The sequence below is a fragment of the Pipistrellus kuhlii genome, unplaced genomic scaffold (assembly GCF_014108245.1).
Source record: "Pipistrellus kuhlii isolate mPipKuh1 unplaced genomic scaffold, mPipKuh1.p scaffold_m20_p_10, whole genome shotgun sequence".
NCBI lineage: Eukaryota > Metazoa > Chordata > Mammalia > Chiroptera > Vespertilionidae > Pipistrellus > Pipistrellus kuhlii.
This window is the reverse complement of record NW_023425405.1, coordinates 11,569,609-11,590,636: the sequence shown is the minus strand read 5'-3', so window position 1 is coordinate 11,590,636 and position 21,028 is coordinate 11,569,609. Positions and strand designations below refer to the sequence as shown.

Sequence of the window (21,028 nt, the reverse complement as noted above, 5' to 3'; positions counted from 1 at the left end):
ATGGGGGCGGGGGGGGGGGGGGCTCAAAAGATTGCCATTAGGATGAAAGGGATAGAAATTATTACAAGAGGGCATTCTAGGAAAGAGGAACAGCTTGTGCAAAGGCTTAGTGCCTCCAATAAAATATAAAAAATCTGGACAAGTCCTAGCCGGATTGGCTCAGTGTATAGAGCTTCGGCCTGCGGACTCAAGGGTCCCGAGTTCAATTTTGGTCAAGGGCACATGCCCAGGTTGCAGGTTCAGTCCCCAGATGGGGCGCGTACAGTAGGCAGCCAATCAATGATACCCGTTCATCATTTATGTTTCTATCTCTCTCTTTCCTTCCCTTCTTCTCTGAAACAATAAAAAAAAATATTTTTAAAAAAGAAAAGAATCTGGACAAAGTTATCCTGAAACCTCAGAAGGATTTCAAGTGAGAAAATGATATTACCAGATTTATGTTTTAGAGATAGCCGTGTGACGGTGCTGTGTGGAGACAAGATTGAAGGAGCAGAAACCATTGTGGAAAGAGCTGATGGTGGACAGAACTCAGGCAGTGATCATAGGGAATGAGGAGAAGCAGATGGATTTGAGATACTTCAAGTTAGAATGGACAAAACTGGGTTTTGGATTGGATATGTTTGGGGAGTGAGAAACCCAGGGGATTTCCAGGCTTCTGGCCTGTGCAGCTGTATAAGAATAATATTCCCGATGCCCTAGCTGGTTTGGCTCAGTGGGTAGAGTGTCATGTCAGCCTGAGGACTGGAAGGTCCCGGGTTCGATTCCTGTCAAGGGCATATGCTGCAGGAGACAGTTGATCAATGATTCGTTCTCATCATTGATATTTCTATCTTTCCCTCTTCCTTCCTCTTTAAAATCAATATATATATATATATATATATATATTTTTTTTTTAAAGAATACTATTCCTGAGTGAACTTTGTGAGATGAACATGCTGGAGAGGTCCTCTCTTTCCTCCCCCACCCCCACCCCCTTTTTTTTTTTTTTTTTAGTAATTCTCATCTGGGGATATGTGTGTGTGTGTTTTTCATTGATTTTTCAGAGAGAAGAAGGGGACAGAGAGAGAAGCATTGATGTGAAAGAAAAACTTCAGTTGGTTGCCTTCTAAATGCACCCTACCCAGGAATCGAACCCACAACTTTTTGGTGTACGGGATGATGCTCCAACCAACTGAGCCACCGGCCAGGTCTTTCTTCCGCTCTTTTAACAAACAGGCACCCTAGTGTTTGGACATGGTGTTTGGACGTTCAGAGCAGTTAACATCCAGATGGTGCGGTCTGCTGGTTGTTTGTGTAAGAGGCTCGGGGTTTGGGCACACCTGGTTTGAATCTCTGCCCTGCTAGCTGGAGGAATAACTTTGGGTTCATAACCACCATTCTCAGGGCCTTGGTTTCTTCAGATAACAGCATGCCCACCTCATAGGCTGTTAGGATCGAGATGGAGCCCGTACCCAGGGCCATACTGTGGCTCAGAGAAAGCAGCGGGGCTGGAGGTCTGCAAACCCATCAGTGCGCGAGAGGACAGCAACGCGTGCAGGGAAACTCTCACACCTGCGGGTGAGGCAGAGGGAGCAACGTGTATGGAAACATCTGGCTCAGGGCCTGGCACAGGACTGGCCCTTAATGGCCAGGAGTGTGTGGATCCTTCAGAGAGCAGACCCCACCTCAGTGTGTCTATCAGATAAAGTACGGATCTGGGCTGGTCACATTCATCTCACATCCTTCATTCAGCTGGCAATTCATCAAATGTGGCCACAAAGAGGCTGAGAACACAAGACTGATAAGATATGATTTCTGTCTTCAAGGAGCTCGCTCAGGATTGAGGGGAGAGGGGGAAATGTCCCAGGCAGGGGGCAGACACACAGAAAGAGGTCAGAGTGAATGAGGGAGGGCGAAGGAAGAGAAGACACTTAAAGAGGAGCATGGAGGCAGGCTACTGAGCAGCAAGGTGAGGAGGGGGCTTTGGCGTTGACCCACCAGCATGTCCAGGAGTGGGTCTAAGAACTGGGGAATCTATCAAGTGAAGTGCTTCTTTGCCCTCACCTCCCCCCAACCCCACTCCAGCTACTCAGTTGCTTGTTCATTTATTCATTCATCACATCTGTCTGTGTCAGTCTGCCAGGGCCAGGGAGCTCAGTGGGGTGGGGAAGGTGGATACATGGTCACAGATCAGGCAGTAATGCAGCTAGAGGCATGTGCCAGGGAGTGTGGGAGTGGGAGCTGGTCCAGAGAAGCTCCCTGTTGGGTAGGAAAATGAGGAGGTGGAGAGGCCCAAACTCCGGCACGGCACGGGGCCTGGGGAGCCAGAGGCTGTGGAGAGGGCTTGGAGCTGGCCGGTGCAGTGGGGAATGAGCACTATGCCTGACTCAGGGGCTTCTGGAAAGAATGGGCAGGGAAGCTGGACCTGAACCTGGAGGCCTTGTTTGGAAGAATAGACATTAGCTTGGAGCAGGAGGGAGTCACAGAAGGGCCCTGAATTGGAGGGAGCATAATCCCTTTGATGCGACCCCTCTGGCTGCAATGTGGAGAGGCGGTTGGAGGCAGCTGGTAGGGGCCATAGAGGCTGATGTATCAGGGACACTGCCAAAGAGGCTGGTGGGCCAGAGAGGCCAGGGAGAGGCAGGGGGGGCCAGGGAGGCCAGGGAGAGGCTGGTGGGCCAGAGAGGCCAGGGAGAGGCAGGGGGGGCCAGGGAGGCCAGGGAGAGACTGGTGGGCCAGGGAGGCCAGGGAGAGGCAGGTGGGGCCAGGGAGGCCAGGGAGAGGCTGGTGGGCCAGGGAGGCCAGGGAGAGGCTGGTGGGCCAGGGAGGCCAGGGAGAGGCTGGGGGGTCAGGGAGGCCAGGGAGAGGCTGGGGGGTCAGGGAGGCCAGGGAGAGGCTGGGGGGTCAGGGAGAGGCTGGGGGGTCAGGGAGAACAGGGAGAGGCTGGGGGGTCAGGGAGAACAGGGAGAGGCTGGTGGGCCAGGAAGAGGCTGGGGGGTCAGGGAGAAAAGGGAGAGGCTGGGGGGTCAGGGAGAACAGGGAGAGGCTGGGGGGTCAGGGAGAACAGGGAGAGGCTGGTGGGCCAGGAAGAGGCTGGGGGGTCAGGGAGAAAAGGGAGAGGCTGGGGGGTCAGGGAGAACAGGGAGAGGCTGGGGGGTCAGGGAGAGGCTGGTGGGCCAGGGAGAGGCTGGGGGGTCAGGGAGAGGCTGGGGGGTCAGGGAGAACAGGGAGAGGCTGGGGGGTCAGGGAGGCCAGGGAGAGGCTGGGGGGTCAGGGAGAGGCTGGGGGGTCAGGGAGAACAGGGAGAGGCTGGGGGGTCAGGGAGAACAGGGAGAGGCTGGTGGGCCAGGAAGAGGCTGGGGGGTCAGGGAGAAAAGGGAGAGGCTGGGGGGTCAGGGAGAACAGGGAGAGGCTGGGGGGTCAGGGAGAGGCTGGTGGGCCAGGGAGAGGCTGGGGGGTCAGAGAGAGGCTGGGGGGTCAGGGAGAACAGGGAGAGGCTGGGGGGTCAGGGAGAGGCTGGGGGGTCAGGGAGGCCAGGGAGAGGCTGGGGGGGTCAGGGAAAGGCTGGGGGGTCAGGGGAGCTAAGAGGCTGGTTCAGGAGGGAGGACCTGGCTGGCGTAAGGGTTGTGGGCTTTGCCTCTGGTGCTGCCTGCCTGCTGGATGAGGAGCATTCCTGTTTGAGGCAGTGCTCACATTTTATGGTCCTAATTTGGAGAACATCCATGAGATCGGGGTGAACAGCAGTTGGCCTCCCAGGGGTCCCAGGACTGTCTTCTAGAACAGTGTCCACCTCCCTTCCACCCACCAGCTCTGCCGGAATCCGAGGACGAATCCCACATCCTTAATACCCCCTCCCCCGTCCCTGGTTCTTTCTGCAAACATTCTGCCAACATCCCGGGCTTCACCAGATTGATGGCCCAGCAGGGTGGCCCCTGCCCCAGGCCCTTCCCCTGGGCCTGGGTCAGGCCTCCAGGGGACAGCCAGCTGGCCTCTGACTCCCTGGGGCCTGATTCAGTGTGAGAGGCCAGAAGGCGGCCAGCATGGGGAGCACTCGCACAAGGAACACACAGCCGAGACTCTGCGATAGGCCGCACTTTATTTGGAGTTTTCCACTTACGCGGCTCCCAGCTGAGCCACATGACATGTGCAAAGGTCCCCCAGAAAGCTGGGCCTCGCAGTGCGTAAAAAAGGCCCCCCATGGGGCAGAGCTGTGCAATCATAAAAAAAAAAAAGAGAGAGAGAGAGAAGAGAGAGAGAGAGAGAGAGAGAAAAATGTCCCCCAGGAGGCCTGGCTGGGACACACATCGCCCTAAGCCAGGCCCTGTGCCAACGCTGCCGCTGGTTCTGGGTCCTTTTTCTCCGAAGATTGTGCTTCTTTTCCGAGTCCTCAATGCCAGGGGCCAGCTGCACTCCTCTGTGCAAGGAGGCCTGGCCAGCGGTGAGGTCTGAGGGTGCCCTCTCTCACACATGCAGACACCCCCAAACAGGTACTCCCTCACTGGCCTCAGCCCCACCAGAAAACTCGGGGCTTCTCTGAACCCCCAGTCCGCCCTCGTGTCACATTCAAGGGGAGGGATACTGTCCTGAGACAGACAAGGCCTCCAAGCCCCGGGGGCTCGGCGGGCTGGAGAGGCAGTGCCGTTCGTTCCACACCTCAGGGGAGGCGTGGGTGGTGTCTGATTGTGCACGTGTACGTCTGGGTGTGACCCCTGGGTGTGTGTGTGTGTGTGTGTGTGTGTCTGGCCAGAGGTGAGGGCTGAGAGGTGAGGGCGCAGGCTGGGGGAGGCACGTCGGTGATTCAGGGCACGTTGACTTTGAAGGGGCTCCCGGGGACGCTCTCATCGCCCCACTTGACAATGAGGATGTAGTCCCCTTTCTCCTTGACGGTGTAGGTGACGTTGTACACCCGGTTGCCCATGTGCTTCACGTAGACCTCCTCACAGGGCGTCTTGGGCCCGTGCACGCCCACCATCATCATGTTGGTGCCTGGAGGAGGGGGAGGCGGGAAGGGCGGGGTCACCCGGGGACCCTTGTCCACAGCAGCCCCGCTCCCCCACCCCCCATTCCTGCCCGTCGCCCCCGGAGGCCCCCGCGCCCTCAGCATGCCTGCTTTGCTGCAGTCCACGGTGAAGGAGTTCTTCTGGCCCACAAAGGCCTGGGACAGCCCGGGGCCCCGGGTCACCACCTTGCTGGCGTCCGAGGAGAACTTGGGGATGGAGCTGTAGCTGGAGCCCCGGCTGGAGGACGACTTGGTCACTGTCTCCACCAGAACCGTGGATGTTTCGTGAAGGCTGTGGCCTCCAGACAGCCGGGGACCTGAGGGCAGAGCGGGGTAGTGTGAGGGTCAGAGCCTGCTCTCCTCCAGGCGGCAGGCCCTCGGCCGCACTGACCGCCCGTGGGACTCGGGGTCACGGCCACACTCCTTCCCCAGGAGCCACAGCCCATTACAGGGGAGCTGCGTTATGGCTGCCATGGCAGGGGTACCCCGAGGTCTGGGCCTCTGGTGGCTCCATGCCTTGCCCTTCTAGACTTTGGGGACTCAAGTCTCAGGGTAAGAGTCTTGCTCTAAAAAGCTTCCAAAAGGAGAGCTTGCTAAATATTTGCTGAGCTCTATGTTTATTGTTTATTTTTTTAATATATGTTTTTATGGATTTCAGAGAGACAGAAACACCAATGATGAGAGAGAATCATTGATCTGCTGCCTCCTGCACGCCCCCTACTGGGGATCTAGTCTGCAACCCAGTCATGTGCCCTGACCCGGAATCAAACCATGACCTCCTGGTTCATAGCTGGGCACTCAACCACTGAGCCACACTGGCTGGGCTCTTATGTTTTTTGAAGCCAGGAGGGAAGAAAGTTAATGTGTGGGGAAGCCACCCAGGAAAGAGATTAAACCAGTGATGGGCAGCAATAAAGAGGAAGCATTGATTTTTAACAAAGATCTCATAGGACTCCACATGGAGAATATGGAGAATGGTGTGTAAAACCAAGCCTCTCTTAGACTTGGTAACCTTATCATGCTGTTTGGGGCACTTGATGACCCTGATGTGAATGGCCATCCAGGGTGGGCTGGGCTGCAGTTTGGGCTGGAGGGACCTCCCCTATCCTACCCAGAGCACTCACCTGTGACTTTGGCCTTGAAGGGGCTGCCCACGATGTGCTGGGGACCACCATATTTGATGGCGATGAGGTAGTTGCCAGGCGCCATGGGAGTGTAAGTGACCACGTGGCCCTCAGGACACTCCCGACAGTCCAGCTGCACCTTGGAGGGGCCGTCAATGGTGACGGACAAAGCACCCGAGCCCGCATTCATGGTGTTGACGATGAACTCCGATGAAACGCCTGGGGGCCGGGGGTAGCGAGGCTGTAAGCAGGAGGCCCTGGGGCCCAGAGCTGGGCTGGGGCCCAGAGCTGGGCTGGGCCCCACCCCAGGCTCCCCAGAGCAGGCCTCATTAGCACTGCCCCCGTGTCAGGGCAGGGCAGGGCAATATGGGACTAGAGGCTGAGCACCCCAATATTCACCCTTCCACCCCAGCGCCAGGGACTCACCTGTAGTGCCTCCTTCGAGCCCAGGCCCATAGGCTGACACCAAGCCTGGGTCCCCTGCCTGGCTCTGCTCCCCAACACGGATCTTGAAGGGACTGCCAGGGATGTGTGCCCCGTTGAACTTGACATCAATGGAGTGGACACCGTTCTCATGGGGGATGAAGCGGATGGTGTGCTTGTCTGTGGGGCAGAGGATTAGTGGGTGAGCGTTTGTCCTTCCCTTCTCCTTCCCAGAAGGGCCTAGCCTGGCAGGAGTGGCAAGGGCAGGGCCAGCTCACCGCTGTCCAGCTCAGAGACGTAGCACTCCTCCACCGCCCCCGAGGGCGTGTGCACCTTGGCGTCGATCACGCCCCGCGCACCATTCAGCTGCACCGCGAAGGATGCCGGCTGGTTCACCTTGAGCCCCGTCTCCTGCAGAGGCCACAGAGGATGCTCAGACTCCTGGGAGCATCTGGAGTGCTCCTCCGCAGCCTGGCACCGCTCTCACTATGCCCTAGTCCGGAGGCTCCCCCCTCCCATCCCAGCCAGGCCCCCGCTGCTGGCCCAGCTCAGGGAGGCTCTCGCAGACGGAGATGGGAGGCAGGGGCATCTATGTCCTCAGACCTGCCTGCTAGGAGCGGGGGCCACCTGGCCAGGCTGGGCACGGTGGAGGATGAGAGGTGATGTGCCCTGTCCTGGCCTCTAACGTGGGCTGATGGCACAGAAGCCAGTGCTATGCGGACTGCGAGCACCCAGTAGCTCAGATGATGAAACAGAGTGGCCTGGACTAGCCCGAGGTCCCGCCCCGAGGAGGTGGGCCAGTCGAGAGGTGAAGATGAGCCGTGGGGTGGGACATGGAGGCCAGTCCTAGAGGAAGCCCTGAGGAAAGGCACAGGGGCTCCTGCAGCCCAAAGCCCTGAGGAAAGGCACAGGGGCTCCTGCAGCCCAGGGTCTGTAGAGTAAGGGTCCTGGCAACGAGAAGAGGGCCTGGGACCCCTACTCTGCAGACCCTGGGAGAGGGGGTGTCTGTCTGACTGGCTCAGCCAAGGTCAGTGCTATGCTGCCAAAGCCCTGGCCATGCGGGCCTGCCATTCTGGACTCCTGCCCGTCTCCCAGGGTGGCAGAGGGGCCTCCCCCCGGACACACACCTGGAGGCTGGTGACAGTGAGGCGCCGAGCGTCATCCGACAGGGAGGCCACGGGCACCACGAAGGGGCTGTCTGGGATGTGCTCATCGTTGAACTTGATGGAGACCTCATAGTCACCTGGGGAGGGGAAGCCGGTCAGCACAGGCCCCAGAATCGGCAACAGGGGAGGAGCCACCCCAACCTGATTTCAGGACAGGCTTTTGGGTCAGGGCCCAGCTCTGGAGACAGACACGCATTCCCAGGGGTGTGGGGTGGAGGGAGGTTGGGGGGGGGGGTGGTGGAGGAGGAGCCAGGGGTGCAGGGAAAGAGCCAGCTCTGTAGCCCCAACCATCTGCCTGAGAGGTCAGGCAGGCCCAGCCCCCACCCACCTGGTTCCTGGACGACGTAGGAGACTCCGCAGGAGCCGTCTTTGCGGTCCTCAAAGGCAATCTCGGCCTTGCTGGGACCTTCCACCGCAATGGACAGGCCCCCGGCGCCCGCTTCTCGGGTCCAGATGCTGAACTCCGCTGGAGACGGGAGCAGGACAGGAGCGGCCCTTCAGCGCCATCGCCCATCCTGCGGGCTGCCCCGCCCCCCGCCCCCCTCCTGGCCGCCCGCCCCTCACCTGGCACGCTGGCCACTCCTCGCTCCAGCCCAGTGCCTCCGGCTCGCACCTTGTGGGCACCCCCTTCACCCAGGGGCCCCACAGTGAACTGGAAGGGGCTGCCGGGCACGTGCTGGCCGCGGTACTTGACCGTGACCGTGTGGGGCCCCATCTCCTGGGGCACGAAGCGCACGCTGTACGCGCTGTCCTCCCCCTCGACGATCTCCGCGGCTTCGATCTTCCCCGACGGGCTGGTCACCTGGGCAGTCATGTCCTGGGAGCTGGCCTCACCTGCAGGGGGGCGGGAGGGAGGGTCGTCAGTGATACAGGGGCTGCTCCTGGCCTGGATCTGCCCTCCCTCCTCAGTAAAACCCCTCCTCCCTGCAGACCAGACTCACCCCCCCCCCCCCCAGCTGGCTGGCTGGCCACACCCCTCGGGTCCCAAGGGACACAAGGCCCGGCCTCCCGGCCCGCTCACCCTCCTGCTGCCTGGTGATGCTGCCGAAGGAGCCCAGGCGCTCCCGGCCCAGGAAGTCCCCGAAGACGGCGGGGAAGGGGTCTCCGCCGACCTGGGTGGACTCCTCCACCCGCACCTCGCGCTTGGTCTCCCCACCCCGCGTCTTGCTGATCTCCGTGCGCTCCGTGCGGGTGTACGTGTGGCTGCTGCGTGTGAAGGTGCGTGTCAGGCGCTCCTGGGCAGACACCATCTGGAACCAGTTCCCTGTGGAACATATTGGGGGGGGGGGGGTGAAAATGAGCAAGCGGGACAAAGAGCCCTCGGGGCAGGCTCTAGGCCCAAAGGCCCTCCCTACCGCTGACTCACCCTGCCCTGCCCAGGCCCTTCCTGGCTCACTTGGGATTTTTATTTTTTTTTATTTTTTTTATTTCATTGATTTTTTACAGAGAGGAAGAGGAGGGATAGAGAGCTAGAAACATTGATGAGAGAGAAACATCGATCAGCTGCCTCTTGCACACCCCCTACTGGGGATGTGCCTGCAACCCAGGTACATGCCCTTGACCGGAATCGAACCTGGGACCTTTTCTGTCCGCAGACTGACGCTCTATCCACGGAGCCAAACCGGTTTCGGCTCACCTGGGATCTTGAGGTTGAGGTCACAGGTGCTGCCGATGCTGGCGATGGAAGGCGCCTGCCTGCGCCGGGTGATGCTCTCCTTCATGCGGCCCTCCCCGGTGACCTTCACTGTGAAGGGGCTCCCTGTGGGGGGGAGACGGGCAGGCGGCTCAGACCAGCTGCCAAGGGCCCCCTGGCCTCGAGCCCCCAGCTGCAGCCCAGAGCCTCACCAGGCACGTGCTTGTCTGCGAACTTGATGTTGATGATGTAGGTGCCAGGCTCCGTGGGGCAGTAGGTGACTTTGCATGTGCCGTCCTCCATGTCCTCACAGTTGATGTCCACCTTGCTGGGGCCTTCAATGCTCAGCCCCAGGCCCCCATAGCCTGGTGGGAAATGAGGCACGCCTCCCTCAGTCCCTGCCATGCACTGCTGCTCTGCTCTCCCAACTGCAGGCTCTGTCTGGGATGGGCACCCGAGGTGGGTAGTAACCACTAAGGAAAGATGGTGCGGTGGGGGAGGGGGAGCCAGGCACTGACCCAGAGAGTCTGGGAAATTCCCTAAGGGAGCCGCTTGGGTTCCAGTAAGCTAGGGGGAGACAAACTCCTCCTGACAGCTGAGCTGCCTCTCAAACATGAGAGGCCTGACATGAGGACATTCACTCTCCCCTAATTAGGTCCCAGAACATGGATCCCAACAGCGCCTGGGCCAGGAAGCTCAGGGAGGAGGGGGTGGCCAAGGGGACACGGGGCAGGAAAGAAGGACAAGGCTCTAGGGCCAGAAGCACCTGCATTGCGCGTGTCCACGATGAACTCCGCCACCTGGAAGGTGTGTCCCTCGGAGAGGCCCTTGCCCCAGACCCGCACCTTGCTGGCGTCCCCGATCTCGGACGGCCCCACCAGGATCTTGAAGGGGCTGTTGGTGACGTGCTTGCCGCTCTTGCGCACGCTCACCACGTGCTCCCCGACCTCCTTGGGGGTGAAGGAGATGCCTGTGGAGAGGCGGGGGTCGGGTCAGACCTGGAGCCCTGGGCCTGGCCCCACTCAGGCCTTCCTCCCCCCGGAGCCCCTCCCGTGGCCGCACACTCACCGATGTGCCGGTTGGGCAGGCGCTTCAGCAGGCAGGGCTCCTCGTTGCCCGAGGGGGCACGGATGCTGGCGGTCAGCTGGCTCAGGTCGCTCTCGGTGATCTTCAGAGACACGTCCGTGGAGGTGCCCACGTTTAGCTGGGACGTCCTCATGGAGTCATCGCCTGGCGGTGGAGTTGGGGTGTCAGGCAGTGCTGACTCCAGACAGGCCCTGCCCTCCTGGGGCTCAGGAGACCTCCTGGCACACCCCACGGACTCCACAGGCTGGGGACTCCTCACAGGCGGAGACGCCCACGGCCTGGACGAGCTCAGTCTTCATTCAGACATGAGCAGCCAGAGTACGGACAGGGCCTGCATCCCAACAGCCCTGAATGGGTTAAATCCCTCATTTGTGCATCTTTATCCCGAGTGGTTTCCTACACTGGACCAGACAACACCAACCCTTTGCTCTCTCTGTGGCTCTGATCAAGTTGCTTAGCCTCTCTGGGCTTCCTGATTTCCTCATCTATCAGGAGGAATGATCCATACCCTAACCTCAAACCATTACTGCAAAGACCAAATGTGTTTTAAAGCACAGGGGTGGCTGGCTGTTTCTTACTTGCTGTAGAGAATAGAGTTCCTTGTATTTGTCCAAAAGTGACCCCTTCCACCTTGAAGGGCCCTACCCTCCAGCCCCCGTGACCAGAACACGCTGAGCTGCAGGTCTGTGTGTCAGGCGGCTGTGCCGCACGCCCCCACCTGTGATCTTGGCTGTGAAGGGGCTGCCCGGGATGTGCTTGTCGTCGAAGCGCACGATGATGCTGTAGTCCCCCGGCGCCGTGGGGAGGTAGGACACGGTGCAGGTGCCGTCCTTGTTGTCCTTGCAGGTGATCTCCGCCTTGGACGGGCCCTCCACGGCCAGGGACAGACCCCCTGGAGGCGAAGGCAGGACTGAGATCAGAGGTCCTACCCTCACCCCTGTACCTGGCTGGCTCCCCCCACCCCCGCCAGCCCCCTGCCCGCAGCTCCCCTCACCTTCCCCAGCATCTTTGGTGACGATGGTGAAGGTGGCTGGCTTGTTGACCATGCCATGGCTCAGGCCAGGCCCATAGGCACTGACATGGCGGCTATTGATGGCATCCACGTAGAACTGCAGGGGGCTCCCTGGGACGGACAGAGGAGGGGGCTGCGTTAGTAGCGAGGACGGTGGCTGCCTGAGCCCGCCTCAGGCCCCAGCACCAGCCAGCAGCCTCCCTACTGAGCTTTTTTGCCACTGATGCAAGTCTGCCTCTCAACAGGCTGTCAGCCTCCCCAGGGCCTCCCAGGGTATCTGCATGCAGTAGGCACTTAATAAATGTTTGTTGAAAGAAGGCATGCAAGAATGACATCACTGTGAGCTCCCAGTCCAGCCGGGCCCAGCCGGACTCACCGGGGATGTGGTTGCCGTCGTACTTGATCCCCATCTGGTGCAGGCCTTTCTCCGTGGGCGCGTACCTCACCGTGATGGTACCGTCCTTGTTGTCGGTGATGTTGGGCCGGGCAGTCTTCCCAGAGGGCATCCGCACCTCCCCTGCCAGGCAGACCCCGTTACACAGCGGACCTCAGCCTCCCCCCCCACCGCCCCCTGCTGTCCCTGTTCCTGTGTGGCTGTGCTTCTGCCCTGGAGGTTAGGCACCAGCCTGGAGCAGTGGGATGGACCCTGAACTGGGAGGCAGAAGCCTTCAATTTGAGTTTCAGCTCTGCTCAATTTGCTACATGACCTTGGGAGCTCCCTCTCCCCCTCATCCCCTCGCCCCCTGGACCCCAGTTTTCATCTCTTAAGTCAAGGGTCTGGGTCTGGACAAACGTGTCCAGCCCCTGAGCTGTTGTGCCTCCAGACCCCAGGACCGTACCTGTGAGCTCCCCTTTCTGCACGGTGAAGGGGATGACCAGGTTGAAGGGCCTCAGCATGGACTCCAATGGCTCCACGGGCACCACTGGCTCCTCGGTGGCCTATGGCAGGGGAGAGGGAGCAGTCATTGGCTGGCGAGGCCTAGGGAGCTTGGCCTGAGCCATGACTGACGTCAGAGAACGTGAGGCAAGAACGAGATGGTTAATGTGAAACCAGAGTAGCAGGAGAGGTGCATCAGCTGCAAGAGAAGAGGTGCCGTGCCCAGCTCAGGGAACCCTCTGCCCAGACTGACCCCCCCACCTGCTCCCCAAATGGCCCCAAACCATGCCCAGCCCTTGCTGCTGAGGAACAGAAGGAAGAAATGAAGGCAGAGGAGTGGGAGGCAGCAGTACCCAGCGTGCGGGGTAGGCGCTAGGCTGGCGCAGCTGCGGCACATCGGAGGGCTCCTCCACATGGGGCATGGGGTCACACGCCTGGGAGGCAAGGTACAGAGAGCTCAGGATGCGGCGGGCCAGCCTACCAGCTGGAGTGACCGGGAGCTGACTCAGAGAATGGCCCTGGGACCTGCAATCCTGGGCTGCCCGTGAGGCGGGATGGATACGTAGGGTGCCTTACCCTCTGGAGGGCTTCCCCATCCTGTAGGGCCACCGTGGGGAGAGGTATGGGGACAGTGCGCCCAAGGGTCAGAGAGGAACATGGCGAGTTCCTCCAGAGAGAACTGACCAATGCCAGAGGGGCCCCAGGGAGGGCTGTGTTCTCCTCCCGGGTTGGGGGGGGGGGGCCCTGCAGGGACACCAAAGGCTTGACTCTGGAGCACTCGGGCCCAGAATCCTTCAGGTGCGGGGACAGGTTCTGAGACTCCTTGCTATTGCTGGGGGCCCAGCCCACCGCCCAGCACCTGGCCTGCTGCAGCAGGGGCCTTACCAGCACATGGAAGGGGCTGTTGGGGATGTGCTCGCCTCCGAAGCGGATGGTGATGACGTATTTGCCCGGCTCAGGGGCCGTGTAGTAGATATCGAAAGTGCCGTCGTGGTTCTCCACCACGTCCACGTCCAGCTCCGCCCCGTCCGGCGTGGACACCGTGCAGGTCACCTTCCCCTTGCCTGCTGCCTTGGCGTCCACGGTGATGACAGTCTCCTCCCCGATCTGAATGCGGGGACCCAGGCAGGCACCTGCCACACGGAAGAGCCCTGTCAGGGGTCCGTGGGGAATGCGTCCAGCCCTCCCTCCATTCCCAGCCGCCCCCACCCCCTCAGCCCACAGCAGGAGGAGAAGAGACGGAGCACTCACCCAGGCCATGGCCTCCGATGGACACTGGAAAGAGAGAAGAGTGTGAGGCTGTGCAACACTCAGGAGGGGAGGTGGGGGGGAAGGTGTGGAAGGGGCAGGGTCTTGGACCAACAATCCCCAGGGGATTGGAAGAGCTGGGAGGGGGGCTGAACGGTGAGCAGAGGCGGAGGAAGCAGGTGACAAGGCTCACCTGTGACAAGGCACTTGCTGGCATCCCCAGTGGGGAGGGCGTGGATGCGGAAGGGTGAGTAGGGGATCTCGTCGCCACCGTACTTGATAGTGATGGTGTACCGGCCACTCATGTCTGGCAGGTAGGACACGGTGTAGGTGCCATCCCCGTTGTCCCGGATGTTGGCCTTCTTGGGCTTGCCCTCGGGGTCCTGGGGAGAAGCAGAGGTTAAGGCCCGCCTGTGCCGGAGCCCGACCTGGGAGGCGGGCGAGGCGTGCACTCACCAGAATCTGGACAGTGAGCAAGCCCTCCCCCGCGTCCCTGGCATCGATGGTGAACTCCACGGGCAGGCTGGCAGGGATGCCGGAGGCGTTGAGGCCGGGGCCGCTGGCCCGCACCTTGCTGGCATCGTGGGCTGGGAGCACTTTGATCTTGAAGGGGCTTGAGGGGCAGAAGAGATGCACAGTTGGCTGGGGGCCAGAGGGCAGGAGTCCTCCCCATAGACATGGGCCGGAGGGATGACTTCTTGAGGCAGGGAGGAGGGGCCCATTCCCAGGAGCCAGGTTGCATCCTGAGTTTTTTTGTTTGTTTGTTTTGTGTGTTTTTTTAATGTATTTTATTGATTTTTCACAGAGAGGAATAGAGAGTTAGAAACATCAATGAGAGAGAAACATCGATCAGCTGCCTCCTGCAAACCCCCTACTGGGGATGTGCCCGAAACCAAGATATATGCCCTTGATCGGAATCGAACCCGGAACCTTTCAGTCCACTGAGCCAAACCGGTTTCGGCGCATCCTGAGTCTGTGGGAGCGTTGCTTGGGAATGCCCTTCACAGAGCCTGAGCACTTCTCCATCTGGGGAAGATGCTGTGGTTTGTTTAAAGAGGAAGGTACAGCCAAAACCGGTTTGGCTCAGTGGATAGAGCGTCGGCCTGCGGACTAAAGGGTCCCAAGTTCGATTCCAGTCAAGGGCATGTACCTTGGTGCGGGCACATCCCCAGTAGGGAATGTGCAGAAGGCAGCTGATAAATGTTTCTCTCTCACCAATATTTCTAACTCTCTATCACTCTCTCTTCCTGTCTGTAAAAAATCAATAAAAAGTCAATAAAATATATTAAAAAATAAAAATAAAAAAGAGGAAGGTACAGAGGCTGCCCTCTCCCGCCTCCCACCTTTCCCCAAGGTGCTCCTTCTGTGGCTGCGTGGTGGGAAAGAGCCCAAGGAGAGGCCCCTGAGGCTGTGCTGCCCGCAGGGTGGGGAAGACAGGGAGGGAGCCCTGAGGAAGAGCGGGGTGGGGCTGGGACTGGTGGAAGGGACACTCCCAGGGCCCAGCAGCGGCCTGCGGGTGTGGCCTTGGCAGGAGCTGCCCAGAGCTCAGTGCAGCATGGGAGCCGGAAATTGGTCTTTACCTGCGTGGAACCTCCTGGTCAGCATACTTGACGGCTACCGTGTACGGCCCGTCGGTGGCAGGGGTGTAGTGGACAGTGTGGGTACCATCTCCGTTGTCACGCACCTCCACAGGCTCAGCCACGCCTGGGCACGGGGAGCAGGGTCAGCAGAGCCTCTGGCACCCTGTCGCCTGCTCCCTCCACCCTGCCCTACACATTCCGTACCTGTGGGGCCCAGCACAGCCACCTGCAGGGGGGCTCGGCCGGCTTGGCTGCAGTCCACCGTGAAGGTCTGGGGTACCCGGGCCCTGACACCAGCCCCGAGTCCTGGCCCCGAGCACTTCACCTTCCCAGGGTCCACCACATCCTTCACCGGCACCCGGAACGGGCTTCCTGCAAGGAGAAGGCCATCAGCCCCTGCCCACCTGCTGGCAGGGCCTCTTACACTGAAGAACTGGAGGGGGGCGGGGGGGGGCAGCCAGAGCCATGTGTGCCAAAGCCTCAACACTTTGGAACTTGCTTAAACAGACCAAAACCGGTTTGGCTCAGTGGATAGAGCATCGGCCTGTGGACTGAAAGGTCCCAGGTTCGATTCCGGTCAGGGGCATGTACATTGGTTGTGGGCACATCCCCGGTAGGGGGTGTGCAAGAGGCAGCTGATCAATGATTCTCTCTCATCGATGTTTCTAACTATCTCTCTCTCTTCCTCTCTGTAAAAAAATCAATAAAATAATATATATTTTTAAAAATGTAAACCAGGATAAATAAGCTGGACTACAGACTGAGGATGGACAAACCTCACTCCCTTGGGCCACAGGCCTGAAAGAAGACCTTCCTAAATCAATAAAATGCTAAAAATGGAATGTTTTAAAAAGACAGTCCTTTTTTTGGTTTGTTTTTACTGTGAAATTAGATGAGGGGGAAATGTGCCCAGTTTCAGCACACCCACGTTCTGCAATCACTGACGCCATGACTCCCTCGAGCAGGAGGGCATGGGCTCTCGGCTTCACAGACAGACAGAGGGGGCGGGCACAGGCCGTCCACACTAAGCCTGTGAGGGTGGCCCGGACTGTGTCTAAGGGACCGAATCCATGAGGCCTGGTGCTCCGGGCAAAGGGCCGGGATGCCAGGAGCGCCTGGGAATGAACCGAAGGGGTGGTTTCACCAGCAGCACCCACCGCCCCGCCTCGGGGGATGGCCTCAGCGCCGAGCCTGCCTGGTCTGTGGGCGCCGGGCTCACGGCCATCCTGCTCTGGGGTTGCCTCTGCCAGTTCCCACCCAGGGCGCGGGCCTCCCTCCCCTCCAGGGCACCGCCCGCCCTCGCCCTGGCCACGCACCGGGTATGGGCCGCCCCCCGAAGGTGATGTTGACGTCGTAGTCTCCGGGCGTGAAGGGGATGTACTCCACCGTGCAGCTCCCGTCCTTGTTGTCCTTGCAGGACATCTTGGCCTCGGAGGGGCCCTCGATGGCGAGGCCTAGGCCACCCGTGCCGGCTCCCCTGCGAGGTGACACCCCCGTCAGCTCCACCAGAACCAGCGATGGGGGTGGAGGAGCCGGTGGGCGGGGGCGGGGGGGCCCAGCTGACCCAGACACTGGGGGAGGTTTGTTCCTGGGTCACCCTCGATGGGGAGTTGAGGGCAAAGAGGGGGACAAGTGGCTAGGAGCGGGGCAGCCACAGCATCCGGGTCACAGTTAGGCGTGGGGAGGATACCTGGTTTCCACAGTGAAGAGATTGGCTTTGTTGACCAAGCCGCCCTCCAAGCCTGGTCCGTACGCCCGGACCCGGGTTGGGTCGCAGCCCTCGGTCACGCCCACGCGGAAGGGGCTCTTGGGCACGGCCACCTCATCGTACAGCACCTCCACCAGGTGCACACCTGCAGCGGCCACGCGGAGGGGGTCAGCGTGTGCGGCCCCACCCCCACCGCGCGGAGCATGCTGGGTCCGCTCCCCGCCCCCAGCGGCCCCGCCCCTCACCCTCTTCGTAGGCCGTGTACTGCACGCGGTAGGTGCCATCCCCGTTGTCCGTCACGTAGGTGTCCGTCTTAGCCCCCGAGGGGTTGAGCACTCGAGCCGTCACGTGGCTCCCACCCGTGGCCGTTAGGGATCTTGCGTCCACAGTGAACTCAGTGGTCACCTCACGCAGGACACCTGGTCCCAGGAGAGAGAGCTCAGGGCGAGTTGGGGGCAGCCTTCACATAGCAGCTAACCCCCACCCCTCCTCCACTCCAGGCTGCTGCTTCCCAGCTGGAGCTCAGCAACCCTCTGGCCCTGTGAGCTCCAGGCCCTGCCTCCCATCGCCCCTGCCTCCACTCCTGTCCCCATGCAGTGACATTCTGTTCACATCAGTCACCCCCTCTCCAGGCTGTGGGCCCCTCGAGGACAGGTCTCTGTCTTATATCCCTCTGCACCCCGACCCTCACCCCTAGCCCGAGGGTTAGCTCCCAGCAGGTGGTAACACATTCACTGAACCAGCTCCTGACTCTGGTCATCTCTGCCCCAAAGCATCCTTTTGTGCTTAGCCTTCTCAGATCAGGGTCCCGTAAGTTGAGGATCTCCCCAGAAAAATGCCCACAGGCAGATGCAATCTTGTCACAAGAGCAGCGGCAAAGCTCCCTGCCCTGCCCTTGCCCTTGGCTCCTTTTCTGGGGTGTCTGAGGCCTAAGGACTCCGGTCTACCCAAAGCGCCCCCTTCAGCCCACATCGGCCCTGCTTCCCTGACTCCCCCGGCTCTCTGACTAGAGGCTTAACCAGCTCCTGGCTCCTTTCTCACTCACCATGCGGCTCCACTCCAGGCCCTGAGACCTTGACTCCACTGGTGTCCACGGCGGGCTGCACGTGGACGCGGGTGGGGAATTTGGGGACGGGGTGCCCGCCATACTTGATGGTGATGGTGTAGGTGCCCGGGAAGGCGGGGCTGTAGGTGATGTGGTAGGTGCCGTCGGCATTGTTGTGGATCAGCACCTCGGCCTTGACACCAGCGTCCGACAGGATCTCGATGGTCAGCTCGGCCTCGCCCGCCTCGGAGCAGTCCACAGTGAAGGTGGCCGCCTCGCCGGCCTTGCCACGCTCCAGGCCGGGCCCGCTGGCCCGCACCTTGCTCGGGTCGAACACCGGCTGGATGGTGGCCTTGAAGGGCGAACCGGGGATGTGGGCTTCGGCAAACAGGATGTTGATGGTATACTCGCCCGGCTCCGTGGGCAGGTAGCTGACGGCACAGGAGCCATCGCCATTGTCCTGGCACTCGATCTTGGCCTCGCAGGGGCCCTCCACGGTCAGCCCCAGGCCACCGGTGCCAGCCCCCTTGGTGTCGATGGAGAATGGCGCTGGGGTGCCCACCAGCCCGCCCTTGAGACCGGGGCCATAAGCACAAACCTAGGGAGAGGAGCAAGCATGTGGGTTCCCTGGCTCTCCCGTGCCTACCACTCACAGCTCCCACCCACCTTCAACTACAGCAGCCACTACAGACCGAGTCCTTATAAGACTTGCAGGCAAGGAAACAGGCAGAGAGATGAAATCATTTGTCCCAGTTAGTGGATCTGGAACTCAAGCCCAGGTCTGACCCAAGGCCAGGCTCTTACTAACTAAGCTCTCTCAAAGACAGGTCCTGGGGTGGGAGATGACCTTCACTTGGGTCCTCCACTCCAGGACATAAGACCCTCCAGCTTCTGCTCCTCTGATTCATCTGTCTTCCCTACAAGCTCCCAACTCCCAGTTCCAATCGGCCTCTATCTCCTTACCTTGGAGGGGTCGGGGGGCAAGACCCCCTCCACAGCAAAGGGGCTGCCAGGCACGGGGTGACCGTCATAGGTGATGTCCACCTTGTAGGGCCCCTCCTCAGGGGGCATGTAGCGCACAGCCTGGGCTTCAGCCCCACCCCCAGGCTCCAGCTTGCAGGGGATGGGTCGTCGGGAGGGTGAGGTCATCTTTACATCCAGCTGGCCCTGGCCGCCAGCCCCTCGCGTGTTCACGGAGAACGCCTGTTCTTGCCCAACAGCCACCTCTGCACAGAGGGCAAGGGTCACCGTAAGCAGAAACTCCAGCACCTCCTCCCATCCTCCAGCCCTTTACCCCTCACTCCCAGGGCATCTCTCTCCCCACTTACTGCTGTTGAGGCCTTGAACTTTGACTTTGCTTAGGTCCAGTGGGGGCGCCACATTCACCACAAAGGGGCTCTTGGGGACAGGGTCCCCTCCATAGGTCACTGTCACTGCCATGTTGCCCTGTTGGATACAACAGGGGGTCAGAACTGGGTGGCTTAGACATAGCCTGGCAGCATGCCTTTGGCAGATGTGGACTTGAGGTGCGGAGATCCATAGCGACAAAGGATGGGAGGCAGGAAAGGGGCCGAGATCCAGAACCGGCCCTATTCGTTGAGAGGAGGGGAACCCAGGTCCCCATTAGCCAGGAGAGGCAGGGCATGGGAGAAGGCGGGGCCTACCTGCTGGATGGCCGTGTACTTGACGGTGTAGGAGTAGTCATGGTTGTCAATGATTTCAAAGTCCCGCACGGCCTCACCCTTGGCGGCCCCAGCAAAGTGCACGTCCAGCTTGGCCTTGCCGGCTCCCTTGGTCAGCACCGTGAAGTGCGTGGGCTTCCCAACTTCCACACCTGGAGGGCCCACCCCAAGACGGCGGTGAGGGCCTGGAGGACCCCTGACCCAACCCTGGCCAGCCTTCCCCGATCCCTGCCCGGACACCCACCGGTGCGGTTCAGCCCAGGGCCCTCCGCCTTGACCTTGCTGGCATCGTGGGACGGATCCACCTTGATGTGGAAGGGGCTGGCGGGGATCTCCTGGGTGAAGGAAAGGCTTGGTCAGGGCGGGCAACAGCAGCCTCTGACACGGCCCCGGTGTCTCCTCCAAAGCACGCTGCCCATACACAGGCGAAAGCTCAACCAATGGCTGTGGAGCTGCCCCCCACCATCCCCAACAACAGCACCCCAAGCTGCCAGCTGAGACTCGGGGGCAGGGTACAGGCCGCGGATGCCTGCCAAAGGCAGAGGGCGGTGTACCTGGTTGGCGAACAGCACCATGATGGTGTACCGGCCAGCCCCCGGGGGCGTGTACTTGACCGTGAAGGTGTCGTTGTCATTCTTGATGATGTCGAAGTCGATGTCAGCCTCTGCAGGGCCCACTACGCCGGGGGCGCACTTGATGCCGATGCTCACGTCGCCTGAGGGAAGGCAGGCACACGGCCGAGAGAGGCACTCAACGATCTTCCCACGTCACAGCCCCCCAGGGCTCCAGCCAGAGCCCTAGCCCTGCCAGCCCAGACCCTGCGGGGCCCGCCCCCACGCCCACGCCCCGTCCGGGCGAACCTTGCCCCGCCTCGCTGCAGTCCACGGTGAAGTAGGTGGGCTCGTTGGCCTTGAGACCCGTCTTCTCCACGCCGGGGCCGTACACCTTCACCCGCTCAGGGTGGCTGCCCTCCCCCACATTCACCTGGAGGGAGGGGTGAGAGCTCAGCTCGGTGCCCTTCCTCGAGGCCCATCCCTTTCCCCAGCACTACCCTCCCCAGCCTCTCAGCGTCTTTGAGGGGGACTGGAGGCGGGAGGTGGGGAGGGCAGTGACAAGGGCCCAGGGACAGAATGCATCTTCGCAGGGTGGGACGATGACGTACCCGGAAGGGGCTCTTGGGCACATTGACGCCTCCCCAGGAGATGATGATGGTGTGCTTCATGGGCTTGGTGGGCACATAGGAGCAGCGGAAGGTGCCATCGCCATTGGGGATGACCTTGATGTCAATGGGGCAGCCGTCCGCGTCCTGTGGGCATCACCAAGCAAGGTTGAGAGGGCCCGGGCCTCCTCAGAGCGCCGCCGCCCTCTGCTGGTTGCAGGCGGTCCTCCTGGCCCACAGCGAACACACACACAGACTCCTTCCCCAGCCCCGTCCTCAGGCCACAGGACTTAGCACCACATGCTCT

At 60.8% G+C, this 21,028-nt stretch overlaps 1 protein-coding gene across 2 annotated transcripts in view; it reads right to left on the bottom strand.

Annotated features, from left to right (window-relative positions):
• Positions 1-4,058: 4,058 nt before the first annotated feature.
• Positions 4,059-21,028, bottom strand: part of FLNC (filamin C) — a 29,292-nt gene continuing 12,322 nt past the window's right edge. The window contains exons 14-48 of one of the 2 annotated variants that reach the window (XM_036426374.2): positions 20,725-20,868; positions 20,423-20,546; positions 20,117-20,277; positions 19,807-19,897; positions 19,545-19,714; positions 19,209-19,326; positions 18,844-19,106; positions 17,881-18,478; positions 17,081-17,254; positions 16,818-16,980; positions 16,444-16,604; positions 15,332-15,499; positions 15,128-15,251; positions 14,004-14,160; positions 13,741-13,930; positions 13,551-13,574; positions 13,185-13,432; positions 12,653-12,733; positions 12,262-12,361; positions 11,799-11,939; positions 11,405-11,533; positions 11,129-11,302; positions 10,393-10,554; positions 10,091-10,294; positions 9,537-9,689; positions 9,328-9,450; positions 8,713-8,955; positions 8,256-8,525; positions 8,020-8,157; positions 7,653-7,768; positions 6,804-6,936; positions 6,529-6,705; positions 6,103-6,321; positions 5,086-5,295; positions 4,059-4,965 (exon numbers count right to left, since the gene is read on the bottom strand). In XM_036426374.2, coding sequence (XP_036282267.1) covers positions 4,778-4,965; positions 5,086-5,295; positions 6,103-6,321; positions 6,529-6,705; positions 6,804-6,936; positions 7,653-7,768; positions 8,020-8,157; positions 8,256-8,525; positions 8,713-8,955; positions 9,328-9,450; positions 9,537-9,689; positions 10,091-10,294; positions 10,393-10,554; positions 11,129-11,302; positions 11,405-11,533; positions 11,799-11,939; positions 12,262-12,361; positions 12,653-12,733; positions 13,185-13,432; positions 13,551-13,574; positions 13,741-13,930; positions 14,004-14,160; positions 15,128-15,251; positions 15,332-15,499; positions 16,444-16,604; positions 16,818-16,980; positions 17,081-17,254; positions 17,881-18,478; positions 18,844-19,106; positions 19,209-19,326; positions 19,545-19,714; positions 19,807-19,897; positions 20,117-20,277; positions 20,423-20,546; positions 20,725-20,868 — 6,039 coding nt within the window. In that variant the 3' untranslated portion in view covers positions 4,059-4,777. The remainder of the gene's footprint in view (positions 4,966-5,085; positions 5,296-6,102; positions 6,322-6,528; positions 6,706-6,803; positions 6,937-7,652; positions 7,769-8,019; positions 8,158-8,255; positions 8,526-8,712; positions 8,956-9,327; positions 9,451-9,536; positions 9,690-10,090; positions 10,295-10,392; positions 10,555-11,128; positions 11,303-11,404; positions 11,534-11,798; positions 11,940-12,261; positions 12,362-12,652; positions 12,734-13,184; positions 13,433-13,550; positions 13,575-13,740; positions 13,931-14,003; positions 14,161-15,127; positions 15,252-15,331; positions 15,500-16,443; positions 16,605-16,817; positions 16,981-17,080; positions 17,255-17,880; positions 18,479-18,843; positions 19,107-19,208; positions 19,327-19,544; positions 19,715-19,806; positions 19,898-20,116; positions 20,278-20,422; positions 20,547-20,724; positions 20,869-21,028) is intronic. The other variant, XM_036426383.2, reaches the window with a different exon arrangement.